The sequence below is a fragment of the Spodoptera frugiperda genome, chromosome 20 (genome assembly GCF_023101765.2).
Source record: "Spodoptera frugiperda isolate SF20-4 chromosome 20, AGI-APGP_CSIRO_Sfru_2.0, whole genome shotgun sequence".
Classification (NCBI taxonomy): Eukaryota; Metazoa; Arthropoda; class Insecta; order Lepidoptera; family Noctuidae; genus Spodoptera; species Spodoptera frugiperda.
This window is the reverse complement of record NC_064231.1, coordinates 7,669,837-7,688,822: the sequence shown is the minus strand read 5'-3', so window position 1 is coordinate 7,688,822 and position 18,986 is coordinate 7,669,837. Positions and strand designations below refer to the sequence as shown.

General features: G+C 32.4%; 1 protein-coding gene across 1 annotated transcript in view; it reads right to left on the bottom strand.

Annotated features, from left to right (window-relative positions):
* LOC118282268 (uncharacterized) overlaps window positions 1-17,077 on the bottom strand; it is a 37,018-nt gene extending 19,941 nt beyond the window's left edge. Inside the window, exons 1-2 of the mRNA XM_050701119.1 lie at window positions 16,770-17,077; window positions 8,138-8,188 (exon numbers count right to left, since the gene is read on the bottom strand). Coding sequence (XP_050557076.1) covers window positions 8,138-8,164 — 27 coding nt within the window. The 5' untranslated portion in view covers window positions 8,165-8,188; window positions 16,770-17,077. The remainder of the gene's footprint in view (window positions 1-8,137; window positions 8,189-16,769) is intronic.
* Window positions 17,078-18,986: the final 1,909 nt, after the last annotated feature.

Sequence of the window (18,986 nt, the reverse complement as noted above, 5' to 3'; positions counted from 1 at the left end):
GGCGCTCTTAAACAATGGCATCACGGACCATAGTCAGAGCTATGTTAATTGTACGTATGTGTAATCTGACTTTGCAACCCATATAAAGTGATCTGCATTTAAATCTTTGATATACATATATAGAAGATACATAAATATATCTACATAATATATATACAGGTAGAAGTACATTTATAAATAACGCATTAGTGGAACCTTCTGATGGAAGTGTAATAAGTTAATCTATTCGTGTATTGAATACAATTTATTCCGGATAAGTGGAGACACGTGTTCTCAAGTAAAGTCACTTGAACTACAGATTTATGGGATTTGATGATTTATATAATCGATTTTTAAGACATGTTTTCAGGTTATTCATTTGAGAGAACCTAAGAATATTTTCAAAGGCTTCATCTTATTGAATGCACATTAAAAAAAAAACATTATAATGACTAAATGTTTGGGCAATCAACCTCGGAGTCCGTTTGCGTAAGTAATCAAATCAGTCAACAACTTTACTATATTGGGAGTCGATTTCTAATCAAGTTTGGTGTTCCATCTAGGAAGCACTTAACGCAAAACACATGAGACATAAGGAACTTCACATGGCGACGGTTTTACCTTAACTTAATGTTCCTGCTTTCTCTACGAGTTTGTCTGTGATTTACATTTATGTTCTACCATATTGTTATTCTCAATAAATGACGATATATATATTAACGATATATTACTGTTCTCAATAAATGAATAATAATCTCCTAGTTTAATTATCTATAAATTCTATTATTTTAGTAGCCTATTACATATGATTTTCTTTCAAAATTAAGTGTAACATTATGTAGTACTAAATACAAATAAATTTAATTCTGTTTTTTTTTTCTCTCATTCATTTCTATCACTTGCAATATTGTGAAATAATATTACGAAGTTATCGTCTTCACTATATTTTGTTAACTTAACCAAATAAGAGCGTGTAAAATGTGTCTCTAGTAACAATTGTTTTTTTTTCTGTGACGTAGGTAATCGTCTTTTGCCGCATCATAGTAGTAGCTACGTGCATAATTAGAAGAATTTGTTCAACAATAAATTATGTTAATTGTCTGATGACTGCGATAAATCCAACATAACTACCTATTATAGTTGGTTTCTCAAAAAAAAGTAGCCATGAGAACATTTGTCTATTCCATTGCAATTGACGTTTCACTTCATTTTTTGTATAAAAACCTTAAACCGTGAACATTCGTTGTCTTGTAATTGATAAACGTAAGAAAAACTTCGTTGAAATGAGTTAATTAAAGATGGCTTTTGTTATCTTGTTGGGTGCGTGTTAATGACAGGAATTATATAATGACGTAGGCATTAGGTACATCAAACTATTCTGAGGTAATATCTCATGTTAACATAGCTATTTTGGGATCAGTGCTTTACCTAATATACACATAAATCAGTGTGCATTATAATAATAATTCAGCCAGCTTATAAAGTTTGCTTAGTAATTAACGTATACCGACTATTAATTGATCAGCTTCTAAAATCGCTTGTATTTACCATCGATTTTGTATGTAAACAACATAGAAATTAAGCAATGATGGTAGCTCGAAAATATTGTTGATATTCAACTTGATATGAATGAGTGTTTCGTCAAAGTATACTTAATTCACGATTATATAAGTGGTAGCGCAATGATACACATAAAATGATAGTAGCAGAAGAGTAACCTGTATATTTCCAACTATGATGTCATTAATGTTAAGCACAGTGTGAAGAAATGTTTATGATATTGTTGGGTGTATACTCAAGGTTGTTTAGAAGATATTAGAAAAATAAAGAAAACAGTTTTATGGTAACTATTCTAAATAGTTTGAAGTTATAAATATGAGTTTTGTGCGAGTAATGGTTTTTGCATTGTATTAAAAATCTAGTAAAAATGCTTCTTTTTATGGATTCAGGAAGACCTTTATTTTCAAAAACGTCTTCGATTAAGCTACATTAGTCAAACAAAACCTCCTTTTGTTTGACAAAGGACGCACATTTTTTGTGACAGACATGATAATATGAGCACGTAGCAACGTTGCATGTAGCTATGGTGCAATATGTAACAAACAGATCTATATCTTATGACCTTGGGTAATAAGATTTATTTTCCAAACACGGGATATTAGAGGTTTTGCAACTGGGTCAGAATACCAGATACCCATAGATATTCACTTTATGTTAAGTCAGTGGGTGTATCCTAATGGTCAGCGTGAGAGTTGTAGCGAGCGGAGTAAACGACTACTTCAAATGGCCAGGGTTACTACTGCAATAAAATCGAGAATCGTGTGACTGAATCGTATCACTTGGTTATGCTTATCGAGGATCAAGATATGTAGAGGCATATTAATAGGTTATTTATAGCTTAGGCAATATGACGAGGAAGGTTTTAACAATAAAGCCGGTACTGGAAGGTTTTGGCCCTGTACATGGTCACGAATTGTGGTTTGAACTTGTATTCTGTTTTGTACCTACTATTCATGTAAGTGTTGGTAATAGAAGATGCTAAAAATACATACATAGAGTTGCTAATTCAATATCACCTTGAAATACAATTTCTTTTCTAAGTCGTTTGTGGCCTACATACTATACGGCGTCGTAGTCTTAGTGGGCAAATGTTGTCATAGAAATTGTTTCGCACATACATGTACCTTCATATTTGCATTCAACGGAATTGTCCAGTGTCGAGGGCAATATCTTGACATTGATAAATACTATCATCATATAACGAGTAACATGTAACAAGAGGAGTGGTTGGACAGTTATAGTGTCACTAATATTTATGACATAATATTCGACTTACGAGTACATTAGGTATGTGTATGATTTTCCCTGAAGTTGTTTGTACAGACTTTAAGTAAAACCACTTGTTTGTGTTGTTAGCTGACTTATATTATAAGCTTCATGTATAATAAAATAGAGCGAAGTTTGTTCGTCATAATATATTGTAAGTTCTATTACACTCATCCACGGGATCCAGGTAGTTTGATGGGGTATTCAGATCAATACTCTCTTTACAGGTTAAAAGAAGTTAATCTTATCGTAGGGACTTATAACCTCAAATTATATGAGGTCAACAAAATAAACTTTGAGGACGGAACTAGCCATGGCGATTACAAATTGAAAAGTCATTGCTTGTACTTCACAATAACAACATTTTTGAATGACATAATACAGAGAGCAGCACTTTTAATACAAGTGATAGCGACCGCAGTAACTTCGACAACCCTGCAGTCGTGTGTTACGCAACCATCAGTTAGTGGCTCGATAACTTGCTCCACATTCGCTCTTTGTTCTTGGAGCCTCAAGTACCTGGCTTGACCAACCTGTATATTTGTGTAATAACCAATCTTATACCATAATGTTACCTTACTTTGCTTTTAACTTACGGAAACCTTACAATATCACTTTCTTACGTAAATGATTGTTGCCGGTATCAACTCTTATCATATCACATTTTAACGCGTTTCGATTATTGGATGGCAAATTAATTTTATATGGTTAAGTATGAACAACCGTGACTGCAGTGGGTATGGAAACCGCTCTTTAAGTTGTGGAATAAATGCTATTAAAGTTAAATTACCATGGAATGTCAAAGTACGTTTCACACCTCGTATGATTGTTCTCCGGTGCGCGTTTGTTCTAATGTAGTACGAGTAGTTCGACGCAAGTATTTTCACTAAGATTGCGTTGTCGCATCAATGTTTTCTTTTTTGCAAGTTTTAGCAGATTCGCCACCCACCGCAAAGTTATCTAACGCATGGCTTCTTCTTATGGTAACAAAGGTCTTTTAATTACGCAATAGGTAATCTTATAATACAAAGTTCGCGTAATCGTAAAAGTGTGTCACATAACTATTTAATTTGGACTTAACACTATTTTAATGTCACTTATGGGAAAAGAAACGGAATTGTAAAGGTAGTAAAGTTTTGGGAACATTCATCTTTTGGTGTGTTGCGATATCTAAGCTGTATCAGGCTTTTTAAAAAATAACTATTATGAGATTCAATTATGATTTTTATATCAACCGATACGAAATCATGTTATTTTCCCATGATGTTTTTTACTTAGAAAAATATTAATTCTGAACTGCGCTTTTTCATAAATTACATTAAAATTCTGTTTCATAAGAAAACTACAGACGAAAACTAATCAAAATCACATTAGATAAAGAAAAAATCTGATAAGAAAAGCCCTTGGCTGCATTCTGACGTAATGGTTGACTCACTGATATAAATGTTTTTGTAAAAACTCTCCCACTTTATAAGGAATGCTGTTTCTGTGGGTTGGTTTGACCTGGACTGGGTCACAAACAAGCAAAACTAATTTTAAATCAAAAGTAAATCACGTCATTACTATTTCAAAATACTCAAAAAACTATTGACATTTTAAAGAAAATAACAGACTAAAAAGTCTAATAATCTAATTAACTGCGTTAGTTTAGGACCTGTTTTACGAAGTAGATGATCTTTAAAGTTCAGATGCTTCTCTCTTTGGCGATGGCTCACAAAAAAGTAAGATATTTAGTACGAGTGAATAATTACCTACTAAAAGAGCTCAGAGGTCATTAGTTCGCGTCTGATGGTCAATTTGAAACACTAATTATGTACTTAGCGACTGTAGCAGCTCACGCTTAGTTATACAAAAACTAGTTAAAAGATTTACCGTTTTATTTAGACGGAGTCAATCAACACATTTTATTTATGGTTCAAATTAAGAAAAATAGAATGAAATTTGGATGAAGAGCTAGCTAGTGTGTGGTAAAATTATTGATATTTTATTACCGTGTCTAAGTTGGCCAGAGGTTTTTAATAGTTCTGCTTACTCAAAAAGTATAAGGATAATGCATTTCTGATCTGGTTTTGTTTATTATTAATCCTTGAACTTACATGTGGGTTTATTTCGGGTCCTTATTTGGCTTTGCTAACGTGGAACAAAATGTGTCATGATATGTTTACCGTGACACATTTTACTGACAATTTCGACTTCCCTATGATTCATTCATTTCATTCACTAAACTTAAAAGGTACTGAGTGATTCAGTGAAAAGTCAATCAAAGAAACCGAAATGAAACTTGACTTAAATAAAGGAAAAACTTGTCACTATTAACGCATATACGTTCCTGACTTTTCCTTAACCACATGTTATCCGGAAAAACTGGAATGCTGACTGACAAATGGATGTAGTGAAACTTACGCATGGGTTTTTGCTCATACTTATCATCCGGCATCTAAACGAACATAGGTATTCAGGTTTATCTAACAACAATATCAGTGCGTAACCACCGTGAGTGTAAACAATCTTAAAAGAATGCGCATTGTGTCGGCAACTTAGAACACTGACTTCCGAATGCGCGTCGGGAGCAACTCTGTGCGAAAAGTTCTTTTGCGCTATTGTTGGGGAGTGTACATGTCTACGTAGTTTACGTATAGGTACGCATGGAGATATACAAATCCAGTTTATCATGGCCTCGCTTTATATGATCTTTTCGCACATTCGATGGTCAGTTTATACTGGTTTTTTATAGGTTGATGTGTAGCCATGTCTACTGGGTGTTGTTAATTAGACGTGGGTACTGAATCGTGTACCTGTGTATTATATTGTATGTTGTATGCCGCTGACTGTTACATCTCCTTTTGTGTTCGAGTGAAGGCTAGGACGGTGTTCTCGGAAAAAGAAACGCTTGCAATTTGAAAATGACTAATGAAAAAGTGTACAATGTGACATAACAATCCTTGCTTTGACTGCATTTGGTTAAGTGGATGTCTGACGTGCAGGTAAATAGGTAGTTGTTTCGTGTTTTGGTATGACTAATGCGTATATGAAATTCGTGTTTGGAAAACCTCACCCATAACGCAGCAAAACAGGAAAAAGTAATAAATATTGCCTGGGATTACTAATCAAGAGGTCAGCAGTCTAGTCCAGTATTTATATGCACGTAGATACCTATTTTCGTTGAACACGTAACCAAGATTAATTTCTTCGTCAGACGTCAATGATTTATGGCACAAAATATTTTGGTTCAATTTTATGATACCTATTCAAAGAAACTTAGGATTTACGCTGTAATCCATATACGGTAATAGGTAAGGCTGATGTAGGTATATTTCTCGGAAACACTCTTTGATTATCTAGTGCGAAAAAGCGTTGGCGTGAATTTTGGGTCTGTGTGAGTAGATTTGCAGGTCAAAAGTATGAACAAAGTAGTTACCTAATCATTATGTTAAAAAATCCAATGAGCATATAAAGCTTACTTAACTAGGTACAACAAAAATATTTCAGCAGCTGTTCAAGTCATACAAATAAAATTAGTAACTAGATTGCATTTCAATCAACGATGAAATGTAAATGACAGCACAATGTTATCTTCATGCAAAAGTAATTACATCGACCCATCCTTATATGTATTAAACTTATTAACATTTAGTACAGGAAATACCAATTGTATAACAGTTGCATAATAATAATAACGAAATCAAGTTCCATTACGTGGAACTGGGTCCTGTATGTTGGTAATTGGAAGTAGATATAGTGATCATTGGAACACCGTCACTTTCACTCATACTGTGTGTGACAAGAAAGTAAAGTTGCTAGAAGCGTTCCGTGCTATGTGTGTCTCAAGCTCAATTATAAAGTAAAGGGCTAGATTGAGTAGTGGCGATTGTATGGTTGAAATTACAGGTTATATCTTTGTAACTTTTATATAGGTATGTTTTATAACCGTTGGTATTTACTTCAAATTAAATAAGTGGTGCGGAGACAGAACGCGACATATACCTACAGAAATAATAACTACAAACTGATGATGATGATATATACTGATGTAATATATTTCATGTTAGGTAGGGACACAATGGTTAGGCCTTTTCAATACTACTACTTATAATTTTGTAATAAAATTAACATTTTAATTACTAAGTAAACAAGATTGCTGAGCATTCCAACTTATTAAATTAAACCTATTTATAGCTGTTGCAAAACTATCACATAGATTATTTACTTGTACAAGGCATTTGCATTCCAATTCTATCTTGCATTGCATCGGACTACACGGAGGACATGTCCCAACTTCCAACGGACTTGTACTGAGATTTCCTACAAGCAAACTAATTCTGACACCATTTCGCCAGTTAAGCAAATAATCTAAAATCAGATTTATAGAAATAGAAGCAGAGTTTAGTTTTCATTACCAAAGATATTGATAATACTTATTAATGGAATATTTTAAGGGTTATTGCAGTATCAAATAAGTAAATGACGTGTATTGAAACAATAAGATTTATTGTTCCAACAATACTGTATGTACTTCGATCCTAATTAAGAATCGAAGACAGTAAGATTGTTAATTCTATTGTTCACTTTGTATTCGGAATGTTATTCAATGTCCTACCTACCTTATTTGTGTTGCTGTGACACAGTATCTAAGAATATGGTCAAGCGTAAGAATTTTAAGTCAAGTTACAGTTAGTTGTTATGGGTAAGATGGAAGATTTTATATAAGAGGGAATTGGAAAGAAAACGATTGTTGATAATAAGTTAATACTCAAAATAATAATGAAGTTAAGTGGGACTTTTTTATGGAAACGTGCAGACGGATCACTTAATCGTAAGCGATCAGTGCTACCCATGGATGGACAGTTGCGTTCCCGGCCAAACCTTACAATCCTTCTAATAATAGACCCCGAATTTTAAGTACTACAGGACACAACATATTTGTGTTGAATACATAATAGTAATTATATTCGAAAATAACCTTATCTTTGGGTGTACATTTTGCGATCTATATTTTATTACAGACTTACATCACATTGATCATGTATGTAGATCACATTAAAGTAAAGCTACGTCATAATTCAATTAAAGTCACCTGCTTTAAAACCGACACTACTACGAAACAGTGTCGAAAGAACACTTGACAGATGAAATCACAAGTTAGTGCAACTAACAGATAATGTGTACTAGGCAATAAAACTTCGCGCGGTAAATTACGTTTCGTAACTTTATAGATAAAATATCGTAACTTAATAAACGTTTCTTAAATACCAGTGACGAAGATTGAATTCTTATTTTTTTTTCTTCATAAAATAGTTATTAGTTAAGTATTTTAGTTTTAAGGCCAACTTACCAGTAATATGAATTCTTGTCGAATCATTTTTCATCACAGCTTTAGCGGTTCCTGTAAAAAATAACAGAATTAGTTTTTACGAGTAGCTCATTGATGACCAAGTTGTAATCAGTTCGTTTCAGTTATTACTGAATCTTTTTATAAACTGTCTAATTTTATTTATAAATCTAAAAGCCAAATCAAATCTTGTTCAATTTCGAATTACATTACTGTTAAAGAACATTGTGTTATCACTAAAACAATCTGATCGTTTAAAAAATTCTTATGTAAGACAGTTCTTAAGGACATTTATGGAGTACTGTATGAAATAAACTCGATAGCGATTCAATACTTTATGGTTTCGTTATAAAATGTAACATTGTCTACCAAATTGCGATAACGATGACGATTGACCATGTGACTTAACGCAGCTCCATACGTTTTAGTATTTTCTAACATCGTTATCGTTTTTAAATTGTTACTTTGTCTAAGCCCCCAGTAGTACACTCGCAAAGAAAAGGCTAGTACACTCTAATCACTCTTAAAGGTCGAGGTCCTAGTCAAACATATGTTACATAGATAAGTCATTCATCTTCATTGCCGGCAAGCAGTGACAAACTTCTTGGTCAAATTGCGTATCACGTGCTCCAGATATAGCAAGGCTGTACGTGGGTTGATGGTACGGATGACATTGAGACGGCACTCGCGGCAATTGTCGGCACTCGCTCTAATGCCTCGGCAATTAATTACGCCACTCAGATTGTTCGTTTGTTTGTTTAGCTATTTTCTCACGCGTCGCGTCGCATTGTGCCGGTCTGCTGATTTGGTAGAAGTTTTGATGTTTAGGTTTCCTGGTTTTTCGGTAGTTTTTCGATTTTTTTTTATGATGATTGATGTTTTTGATTTTCGTAATACATACAAAGTTTATGAATAAAAAAAATATATAAGTAAATAGATATGCACCCGGCCTAGGGTTTACCTTTAGGGCACATAATTATGACTACGAATACGTAGGTACGTATTGTGAGGAAGTAATGTAAAGTATCAATATTTTTTTAGTTACATTTCAGAATGCCATTATAAGGATAAAATATTCATACTGTTTAATGCATTAAATGCTACTGATTTTAGCTCTAGTAGCATAAGTCATAACAATAGTTTTATTTCTGAAAGCGCTGCGCCGGACTAACTAGTCTGTTGAATAACACGAATGAACTCCTAATTAATTGATAATGACCGATAAAAGTGTATTAATTGTTTGATAATTAAAATCAAACAATTTTTTAGGTTACATTACCTACTCGTACATAGCCACTTGTAACTAACATGACTAAACAAGTTGTTTTGTTTGTCATGTTCCAATTATTCCTCACCCACATAACATATAACCTGACAAAGAAATAGACATGTGTCTGTCTTTAAATTATACAGTACTGACTAATACTATTTTTTTATGATTACTTATGATTCAATTCTATATAGTACTGATTAAGTCACAATTTTGCATAACCAATGACAATGTTAATACGTAATTATTTATAAATTCCTTCTGATATGGCGTTGTTTACTATAGAAAGTGTGAGTACAATGGGACATTGAACGATAGTGAAAATGCTCACCTCCTGCGCATATCAATCAAGTGGCCATTTCGTGTGTTTTGTGTGATTGGTCATGATCGACGTCGGAACTAAGGTAAGTTGCAGTTTCGCAAATATGGTGTAGAAACTGCACCGTTTTATAATACATACATAGTTTATCACTATGCCCGTTAGCTCATTTGTAAATACTAAAATATGCAAATATTTTGATAGTAATAAATTAGTGTTCATGATGATGTCTAGCTAATAAATATTAAAATAAAGGTTTTTATATGAATCTCTTGATTGGATTCTATTTCTGATTTATCGACATATCGATTAGGTCCTACAATCGTGAAAGTTTCTATCGATAAACAGGTTGCTCTAATGAAATCTATTTTTTATTGAATATAATTTTTGTATATAGATTCCTATATAATCTAGTCTCATATAATACTTTTAAACATTTGACGAACTAAACGAGAAACAATGCAGTCAATGTATCAGCACTTTCCGACCGCTTCCTAAATGAAGGTACAGAACAATTACATAACACATAAATACACATTTTAATTATAATGCTACTTCGTAATTATCTCATAATCACAATACATCTGAATTAATGGAAACATGAGACATTTCATAACAATTAACAAATAAGAACTATTTGAATCAGATCATTTAATTAAACAAAATAATGATTTGTTCTTTCTTTGTTTATTTAATGGGTGAGAATAATTCGGTTAAATTATAGTGAAGTGGCGATTAATATAATTACTTGATTGTATTACGATAAACAGGAAATGTTGGGAAGTAAAATGATATTGTAAGGCAAGCGTGCAGCCGCGGTTACCTCGTAATGCCGATCTATTTGTTTTATTTTATTGCATTAACACTTTATGACAGAGCAATTCCTTTTTTATTAATTGGGGAAGAATTTTCCTTATATTATATTGTCGATGTAACGGTAGATCAGTTTTCTAAGTACTAATAACTTATGTAATTCAATTGTAAAGCACATCATTAGGTATTAATTTAGGAAGTTTAATTAAAAATTATATACGGAATTCTTCTGTAAAAATTGCAAATTCGCGAGTAATTTTTTGTTCGAACGATTATTTAATAAGTCGCTCAATGTTTACCTATACTCAAAATTAATAATAGAGAGAACGAGTTTCCACCCGAATGATCTCATTTCAGAATTCATCACAATAAAGACAAATTTATAAAACCACACAAAATACGCAGACTTGTTTTGCAAATTGTTGCTATAGGTGATCTATTTGTGGGTCAACTATAAAAAAAGGTTAAACAAAAATATTAATGTCGACATAAATACATAATGCAAGAAATAAAATTAAAAAAAGTTTTATTCTAGCGGTGACGGGTATTATTAGGAAGAATTTGGCATTTGAGACTATCGGCGATGACTCATATTCTGCAGTCCTCTCACATGTTACAGTTTACATGCGAAATAAAGGAAATAATTTTCTTCTATTTTTTACATAGTCATAATTCTTCTTTGGGCCACCAAGATACTGGCTGTGTCTAATTTGGGGCCTACGGTTACGTCGATCGCATTTGTACTTTATTTAACATTACCTACTTAATTCCATGTCAGCATGTGATGTAATTTGTGTGTTAAATAAATAAAAAATTAAAATCTTTCATTGTATGTATGCGATATGTACTTACGTATGTTTGAGTTTTACTTTTACCTTATTTATTATTATGAATATGGAAGTATGTTTATGATTTTTGTATCTGGAGATAGTCAGGAGGCTGAGGAGTCTGTTGTTGTGTTTATAAGTTTTACTATACCTATATCCTGTATGTATGTATCGATGACTGAATTCATACATTATAGAAATTAAATAGAAACACTGTTATAGTAAAAAGAGTCAGTAATCAAACTTTTACAGTGACAATATTAAAATGAATGAAGAATAAACTAGTTTATATAAATAAAAACAGTAAATTAAGAGAGTGTCAACGATTTTTAATTTTTATGCGTCCGTAACCTGTTCGATATAGCACGTTTTATGATATGAAGTTCTAATTTATTCACGGACTTAATAAGAACAGGCCAATATGACACGTAGAGAATTTAATATACCTAAACTTGAGAATGTACCTATTGTTTTGTAAACAAACCATTTATACAATACTTATAAGGACAATCTTTGAAACCTGGATTTCAATTTCGCAAACTGAGAGAAATGTGACTTTTTCCGAGTTATATTGACGAACAATGAAAACATCATGAGCTAACCTGGGCTTATAATTTCTAGTTATAAGTTTGAAATCGCCAACCCGCATTGAGCGACCGCGGTTATTAATGCTCAAATCTTCTCCATGCGAGAAGAGGCTTTGGTCAGCAGAGGCGACTAATAGGCTGTTGATGTTGATGTTGATTATGATATTTATATTTAGTTACTAAAAGAATTAAATCGTTTGAGATGATATACAAATATAAGTGTATAAATATACACTTTCCTCATTATCATTATTAATGAGGTGTAATTTAGCGGTAAAATTAGAAAAACTGTACTTCCTATACGTCGGTATCGGATACGTGTGATGTAAGCAAGACCGCGGATGTTCACACGTAGTAGTGGCGCAATTGCATACATTATGTTTATGGTCCATAAGGTTCAAATTGGAATAGACATAATTATTTGTTTACTGTCGCACGGAGAAAATTACTCAAAACAGTTTTTGAGTCCCATATATGTAATACGGGAGTGAGATTAATTTTTACTTTGTCATTGTATATAAGATAAATAAAATCAATGCATTTACATGACCTGTCCCCGATACCGGTAGATTAGTAGCTGAAGGAGAAAGTAATATATTTTTTTCAGGACTAAGCAATAAGAAGACACTACATTCTGCACTTTGAAAGCTAAACATGGAATGTTTTTTAAATTCTGGAAACGCAGAATTTAAGGTTCCTTTTTAATCTGGATAAGAAAATTACAATTATGTAAGTATCTCGTTTCAAATGAACTTCAAAGGATGTAGTGAAATGTGGGTGTGGGACATATAAAATAATTTATTTAATACTCAAAAATATCATGGTGAAACTAGTTAAGTTAATATGATTTATTGGTCAACTATCGTACCAATTTATTAAATGAATCAAGGCAATATACTAATGCACATTACATGTCTATCGCTGTTTGAGATATAACCTAATTACACAGCTAGTTCCGTGATTTACTGATCGAGTAAGAAAGCAAAACTTTAATGGACCGTGGTAATGTAAATTATGTAGAGTAAGTTCAGACTAAAATGCTAATTCATCATCATCATCAGCCGAGAGACGTCCACTGCTGAACAAAGGCCTACCCCTTGGTCCTTCACGAAATGCTAATTGAATACTTGAAACTATTTTTTGAGTGGTTGACACAATATATTTTGATTTTGATAGAAAATTGTTGATAGGCGTAGCCGCATAATTAGCAAATCCTTATAAAATTATACACCAAAGATTTCATTGCAATAATGCAATATAATTTAATGCAATATAACCTATAATTATTACCTAATACTCTGCACAGTCTTAACACTGCATCAACTCAACCATATCGTGCAAACGAGCAATTTTAAAAACTTAATAATGTGCACAAGTAAGTGTTACCCGCCTCTTGCACAGAGCTAAAGAAATTACTTCCTACTTATAGCTTGCACAGATATGCAGGTACTTTGTAGTTTGCTTTGACATAATTATCAGCTGTTTACGATATTGTAACATACAATATTCATTGCAGTTCATTAAGTAATATAGGAATTATGCGTGACTTGTTAAGATTATGCAGATTTATATTCGGAAAAGTATGTCAAATCCGGTTTTATAGCCTTCTGAATTATTTTAAAATTGTGATTTGATTAGGTGAGATACATTTGCAATAGTCTTTACTCTTTTTATTTCTCTTTAAAAAGTTAAACAATAACTTTTTCGTTTCCTAATTTATTCTTAACACTTTAGAAAAGTGAAATTTCGCCTAGCACCCATATTGTTGGTACTTTAAACAAAAGATTTTCTTACTTAGAAAGTTCAAGGTTTGCATAAATGTCACAATAAGTTATCCGAGTCCGTTACCCTACCTAGTTTCTGCCTTTGGCTATCTCACTTGGCTTTCCAACTGCGAAAATCCGAGATATGTTAATTTTAAACTAGATTTGCCTTACTTAGACTTGACGTCATTCCCTTTTCAAAGGTGTTATCTATACCCACAGTTAAGTAGTGTAGTGACATGTCTGTTTTCTTGATAGAGGTGTATTTATTACTCACACTTTTAGTCATCCATGTTATTTGTAACATAGATGAGCCCTTTTTCATTTACTGAGAAACATGATGTGACTGATATTTAAACCTTATCTTTACAAATATTAAACATGCGAAAATGTTCTTTATATTTCCTTCATGTTATGAGTTTCATGTTTGTTTATAGTTAAGAAGCTGGAGAGTGATTTATGTTTTTTTTTATTTGATTTTAGCCACTTAACCTAATAAATACATTGTAATATATGTACATCGGAAAATTTGTGACGATTTCATTTTCTTGCATATTAATTAATATCTAATTAAATTCAGAATATTAATTTATTATGTAACTTTCGGTGGCTAATCTATGGTATTGAGGACGCAGCGGAAAATTGAGAAAATACAAGTTATTGATAGAGTCGCATCTTGCGATTACTCTAGATCAAATATTAGGTAGGCACTTAGAACATACACAAAAAATATAATAAACCGTATGTTCTATACTAAAACTGCACTTCCTATTTTATCGTCGTCAATCTAAAAAAATATGCGACATAACATTCTTTCTAATACAAGTGAAGGTCATTGCACCGCCAAACTTGGCTAATTACCCAATTTTCATGCTTCTCACCGCTAATACTTTTGTACAACGTCGATGCAATATTCTTGTTCAACTAGTACCTACAACGAGATTCTCTTCCGGAAAATTCTTACTTCATAAACCAAAGAGATTTCTTGCCTTACAACTCGTGAACTTTCCATTAAATCTTAACAAAGCATACTTCCTCAACTTCTGTGATCAGTTCTGCAAGAAGTAATTAAACTTATTGCTTTTCTGGTATTTGTCGATTTACACAGTTTTTTTTATACGTTTGCGATTCGACATTGACCCGAGTGACGTATTGTGGCAAAAATATAATGTAATACACATTTTTTCTTATTATTATTTATTGTTTAGTCTAATCAGACAAAGATGTTATTTTTGTTACAACTGATCAGCGGAATGACATGACTTTTGTTGGAATTATATTTTTTGTGGTTAATGAAATAATGATTGATGATGCGGTATTTGAACGAAGGAATTTTTAGGTGTCGAGTACTCTTGTTCAGCAATAACGTTCCTTTTGTAAATAGCGTTGGTATAATGTAATTTATATTGTAACCTTGCGTGTTACCTGTAATTGGCAGATATGCGCCTACGCCAAAAATTGTTGTATCATTACATTGGTTTGACGTAGTCAGTCAGATTTTCCTTTATCTTAATCGTTATTAGTAACTAATTCCGTGTGGTATGTGTAAATAGGAAATGGTTTGTGTGTTCGATAAATGGTATGCTTTTACCTAATTGCAAGTATGATACAAGGCTTCTATCAATTGTCATTCGTCGGTCATAAATACTAAAACGTGTTAATACTTAGAAATTGGAGAAACCTATGTAATAAAATTTTGATCAAGTTCGGCATATTTAAACATTGAAGTTTATTACGATGATGACTTTTTTATGGAGGGAAAATCATTCAATTATTTTTCCAACTTGGCGAGGCGACAAGGAGGTCAGAATGTTACTGACTAAAAATAATCCGTTCCTATTCCAGATTTTCGAACCGGAGCACCAGTAACCCGCTAGGCAGCCCGAAGCTAACCGTCCGTTATTTTGATGATAATATTATTTAGGTACCAGTGATGACTGTTATTTTTATGTTTTAGTATTGCTTACAGTTATACTTACCTAGCGGGTTTAAAGCTCGAAAAGCAGGAAAAGGTACGGGATAGTTTTTAGTCAATAAGAGTCTGACACTCCCTCTCGTCTCGCCCAAGACGGGAGAAGTCATAGGATGATTTTCCCCCATAAAAAAAAGTATTGCTTACAGTTAATACATTTTGCATTTATAAAATATCATATTACAAATGCTAAATAATCTATCAATATTATTGACGGTAATATTGACTGACAAGTGCACTCGCTTCTGATTACGATGTAATAGATAATCTCTTCTAATTACCTGTATAAGTAAACTGAGGCGGAAATTGCCATAACAACTAAGCTATGAAGAAATTAATTGGCGATTGTAGTTGGTTTTTTACAAAGTAGAAAGTGATATTATTAAAATTAATTGATTGTAATTAAGATCATAATACCGACCATTCACGAAAGAAATAGAGGTGCTTGAGGTGATAGTTATGAAATTCATCGTAATATCACGAGTTAGGGGTGCATTAAACACAATGCAACCTCCTTTTTTTTACCAATTATTTTATGTTCAATTTTTTCATGTATAGGGTGAGCCTCATATGAAACTTAAATCCAATATTCAACAGCTATGTTATGAATCTGGTATCTAAATCTGGTGGAAGTAAATATATTAATGTATAATATATTAAGGTATAATAAATTCATGCTCGGTGCATTTTACAGGTTTTGTTGGTCACATATTCAAATATGAAATATTTACATTTAAATATTATTGTTCATTTTTAAACGATGACATAATAATGACAATAGTTCAGTAGATATACTTTAATTGATTATTAAGGAGTGGTGAGCACAGTGCCTTGAACAGGTCAGATATTATATATACCTAAGTGTAAAGATTGCAAAGGTGAGATAAATTAGCACTGGTCAGTATCGTCACGAGTCAACTGATATTTTGTTTATGATATTATTAATATTTTTTTACTCTATTAGACCTGTTATTTAAGGTCAGGTAATTCTTATCTCCTATTGTTAAATAAGCTGGGTTAGTCGGACGTTAGATACTGCATCTTATAATCATGTTATTTTATGAAATGTAAGCCAACTACTTACTTCTACTAATGAACGTCTTTCACTTAATTATGTCCAACATCAAATATTCAATTAGGATATGTTTTGTTTAAAGTTTAAGAAAGTAGAACTAACACTTCTTTTATGGTTTAACAAAGCATATTCACACCATTTTAAATAGAATCGCTACAATAGGAAATGAGGTGTGTCCTCAATACTTCCATTTACAAAAATTAAACAAAAAGACTAGGAGACGAAACGTCGCGTTCGCGATCGCATTGAGCTTGAAAATTTGAATAACGAACGCGTGTTGCGCACGCGCCGGCTTTGGTACGACTGGCAAAGGCTTCCCGCCAAAAGCACGTAGAGATAGTGGTTGCAAGTAGCTGCAAAGATTCATTCATGAATGCGAATCTTATGCAATGCTCTTATTACTGAAGTTATAACAGGGACCATTGAATCATTTCTTGATCACGATCCCCGCCGGGGCATAAGCGGGTCATTTATTGTCCGATTGTTGTAGAAAACAGCTGCATTGTTATATTATTATAACAGTACAACTGTATTATACTTGTTTAAACAGCAGTTGCAACTTAAGTTATTGTGGTCTAATTAATTAAGATCGACGTCTTCTTTTGTGCTACTGATGATGACTAGTGATGATAATGTTTATATTTAATAGGAGTTCCAGATTAGGTTTTCTGTTTGCAGTTTCCACCTTCAGATTATTAAGAACTTCTGATGGAAGAGGTCGCGGTCCTGCAAGAATAAGTAGTAGTTTTAGATATGAAAATGAAAATTTGTAGGTAATCGTTCAGTCGTTTTTACAGCTTATTTACTTAACGCAAGCAGACAAGTTTTCCTTTTTCAATATTGGTCATGATCTTAATGTAATGACTCATTAAATGCATAGGTACTTACGGACTGTAAGCATTATGTTTTGACATTAATTAAGGTTTTATTAATATAACTTTTTGTTGTATAAAAAAACCCATATACAAAAAGTACCTATGTATTAACTATTGTCCATTTTACCTTTGCAAGTACTCGTCAACCTTTTTGACTTTAAAATGTAAATAGTGCGTCATCAATATATTTCCACCTACCTATAGATACAAGTTATAACAAATCCCACGCTTGTGAATATAATTGGTGAATTAATTTCATAATTATTTTTAATTAAAAGGAAATAGGACGTTATTTTTTTTTAACTAACGGTGAACCACTTTTTGCAGGATATGTCTACTAATAAAATTATTGTAGTTTAGACTAATTGAAAATAAAAATAAAAAAAATAGCCAGGGTTATTGTTATGTCGATGTCGAACCCAAAAATGTAATTAACTTTTTTTTGTCTGTTTGTCTGTTTGTCTATGCGCGCTAATCTCAGAAACGGCTGATCCGAGTTGGATGCGGTTTTCACGAATATATTGTGGTATGCTTCAATTTACATTTAGTGTTTATTTCATGTCAATCGGTTCATAAATAAAAAAGTTATGTCAAATTAAGAATCACGTCGAACACTATTCTATGCTTATACCAATAATCTCCGCAACTATTTGACGGATTTGGTTGAAATTTGGTACAGATATAGTTTAGAACCTTAGAAAGGACATAGTATAATATGAATTTAATTTTTTATGTGTAGAAATGTATGTTGCCGTACCCTGGCCGAGTTTCATGTTGAGACAAATGCTCCTAATTATGTATCATCTAAATGTACACATGAATGCAATAAATGATTTGAGTTTGAATTTGAATGTTCATAAGATACATACATACACCAAAATCACATTTTTAAAATGTTTGCATGTGTGTCTGTTTGTTTCGGCTAATCTCAGAAACGGCTGGACGGATTTTGACGGAACTTTTATCTTTAATTTATTCCAACTTATATTCTTTTCAAAAGTAAGTTTGTTTGTTTGATACATCTTTGCAATTAATCTACACCATTCACCGTCTTGAAATGTTGTATTTCTGTAGTAGATAGTTATTGGATACGTACAGCTAAAGATTGAGCTCAGTGAGGTGCCATAGAGGCTTATATCCGCAGTTTACGAAATAATGGGCAGATGATGCCGATTTTACACAGAACACAGAAGGATATACGCTAAATTCACTCGGACAAAGTCGTGGGTAAAAGCTAGTATTATTAGTATTCTTTACGAGACTATGTAAAGTGATTAAGGAAATGAGAAACGTAAAAACTGTGAATTATGATATATTATATGTTAATAACTTAATCCCATATTATTTGGTT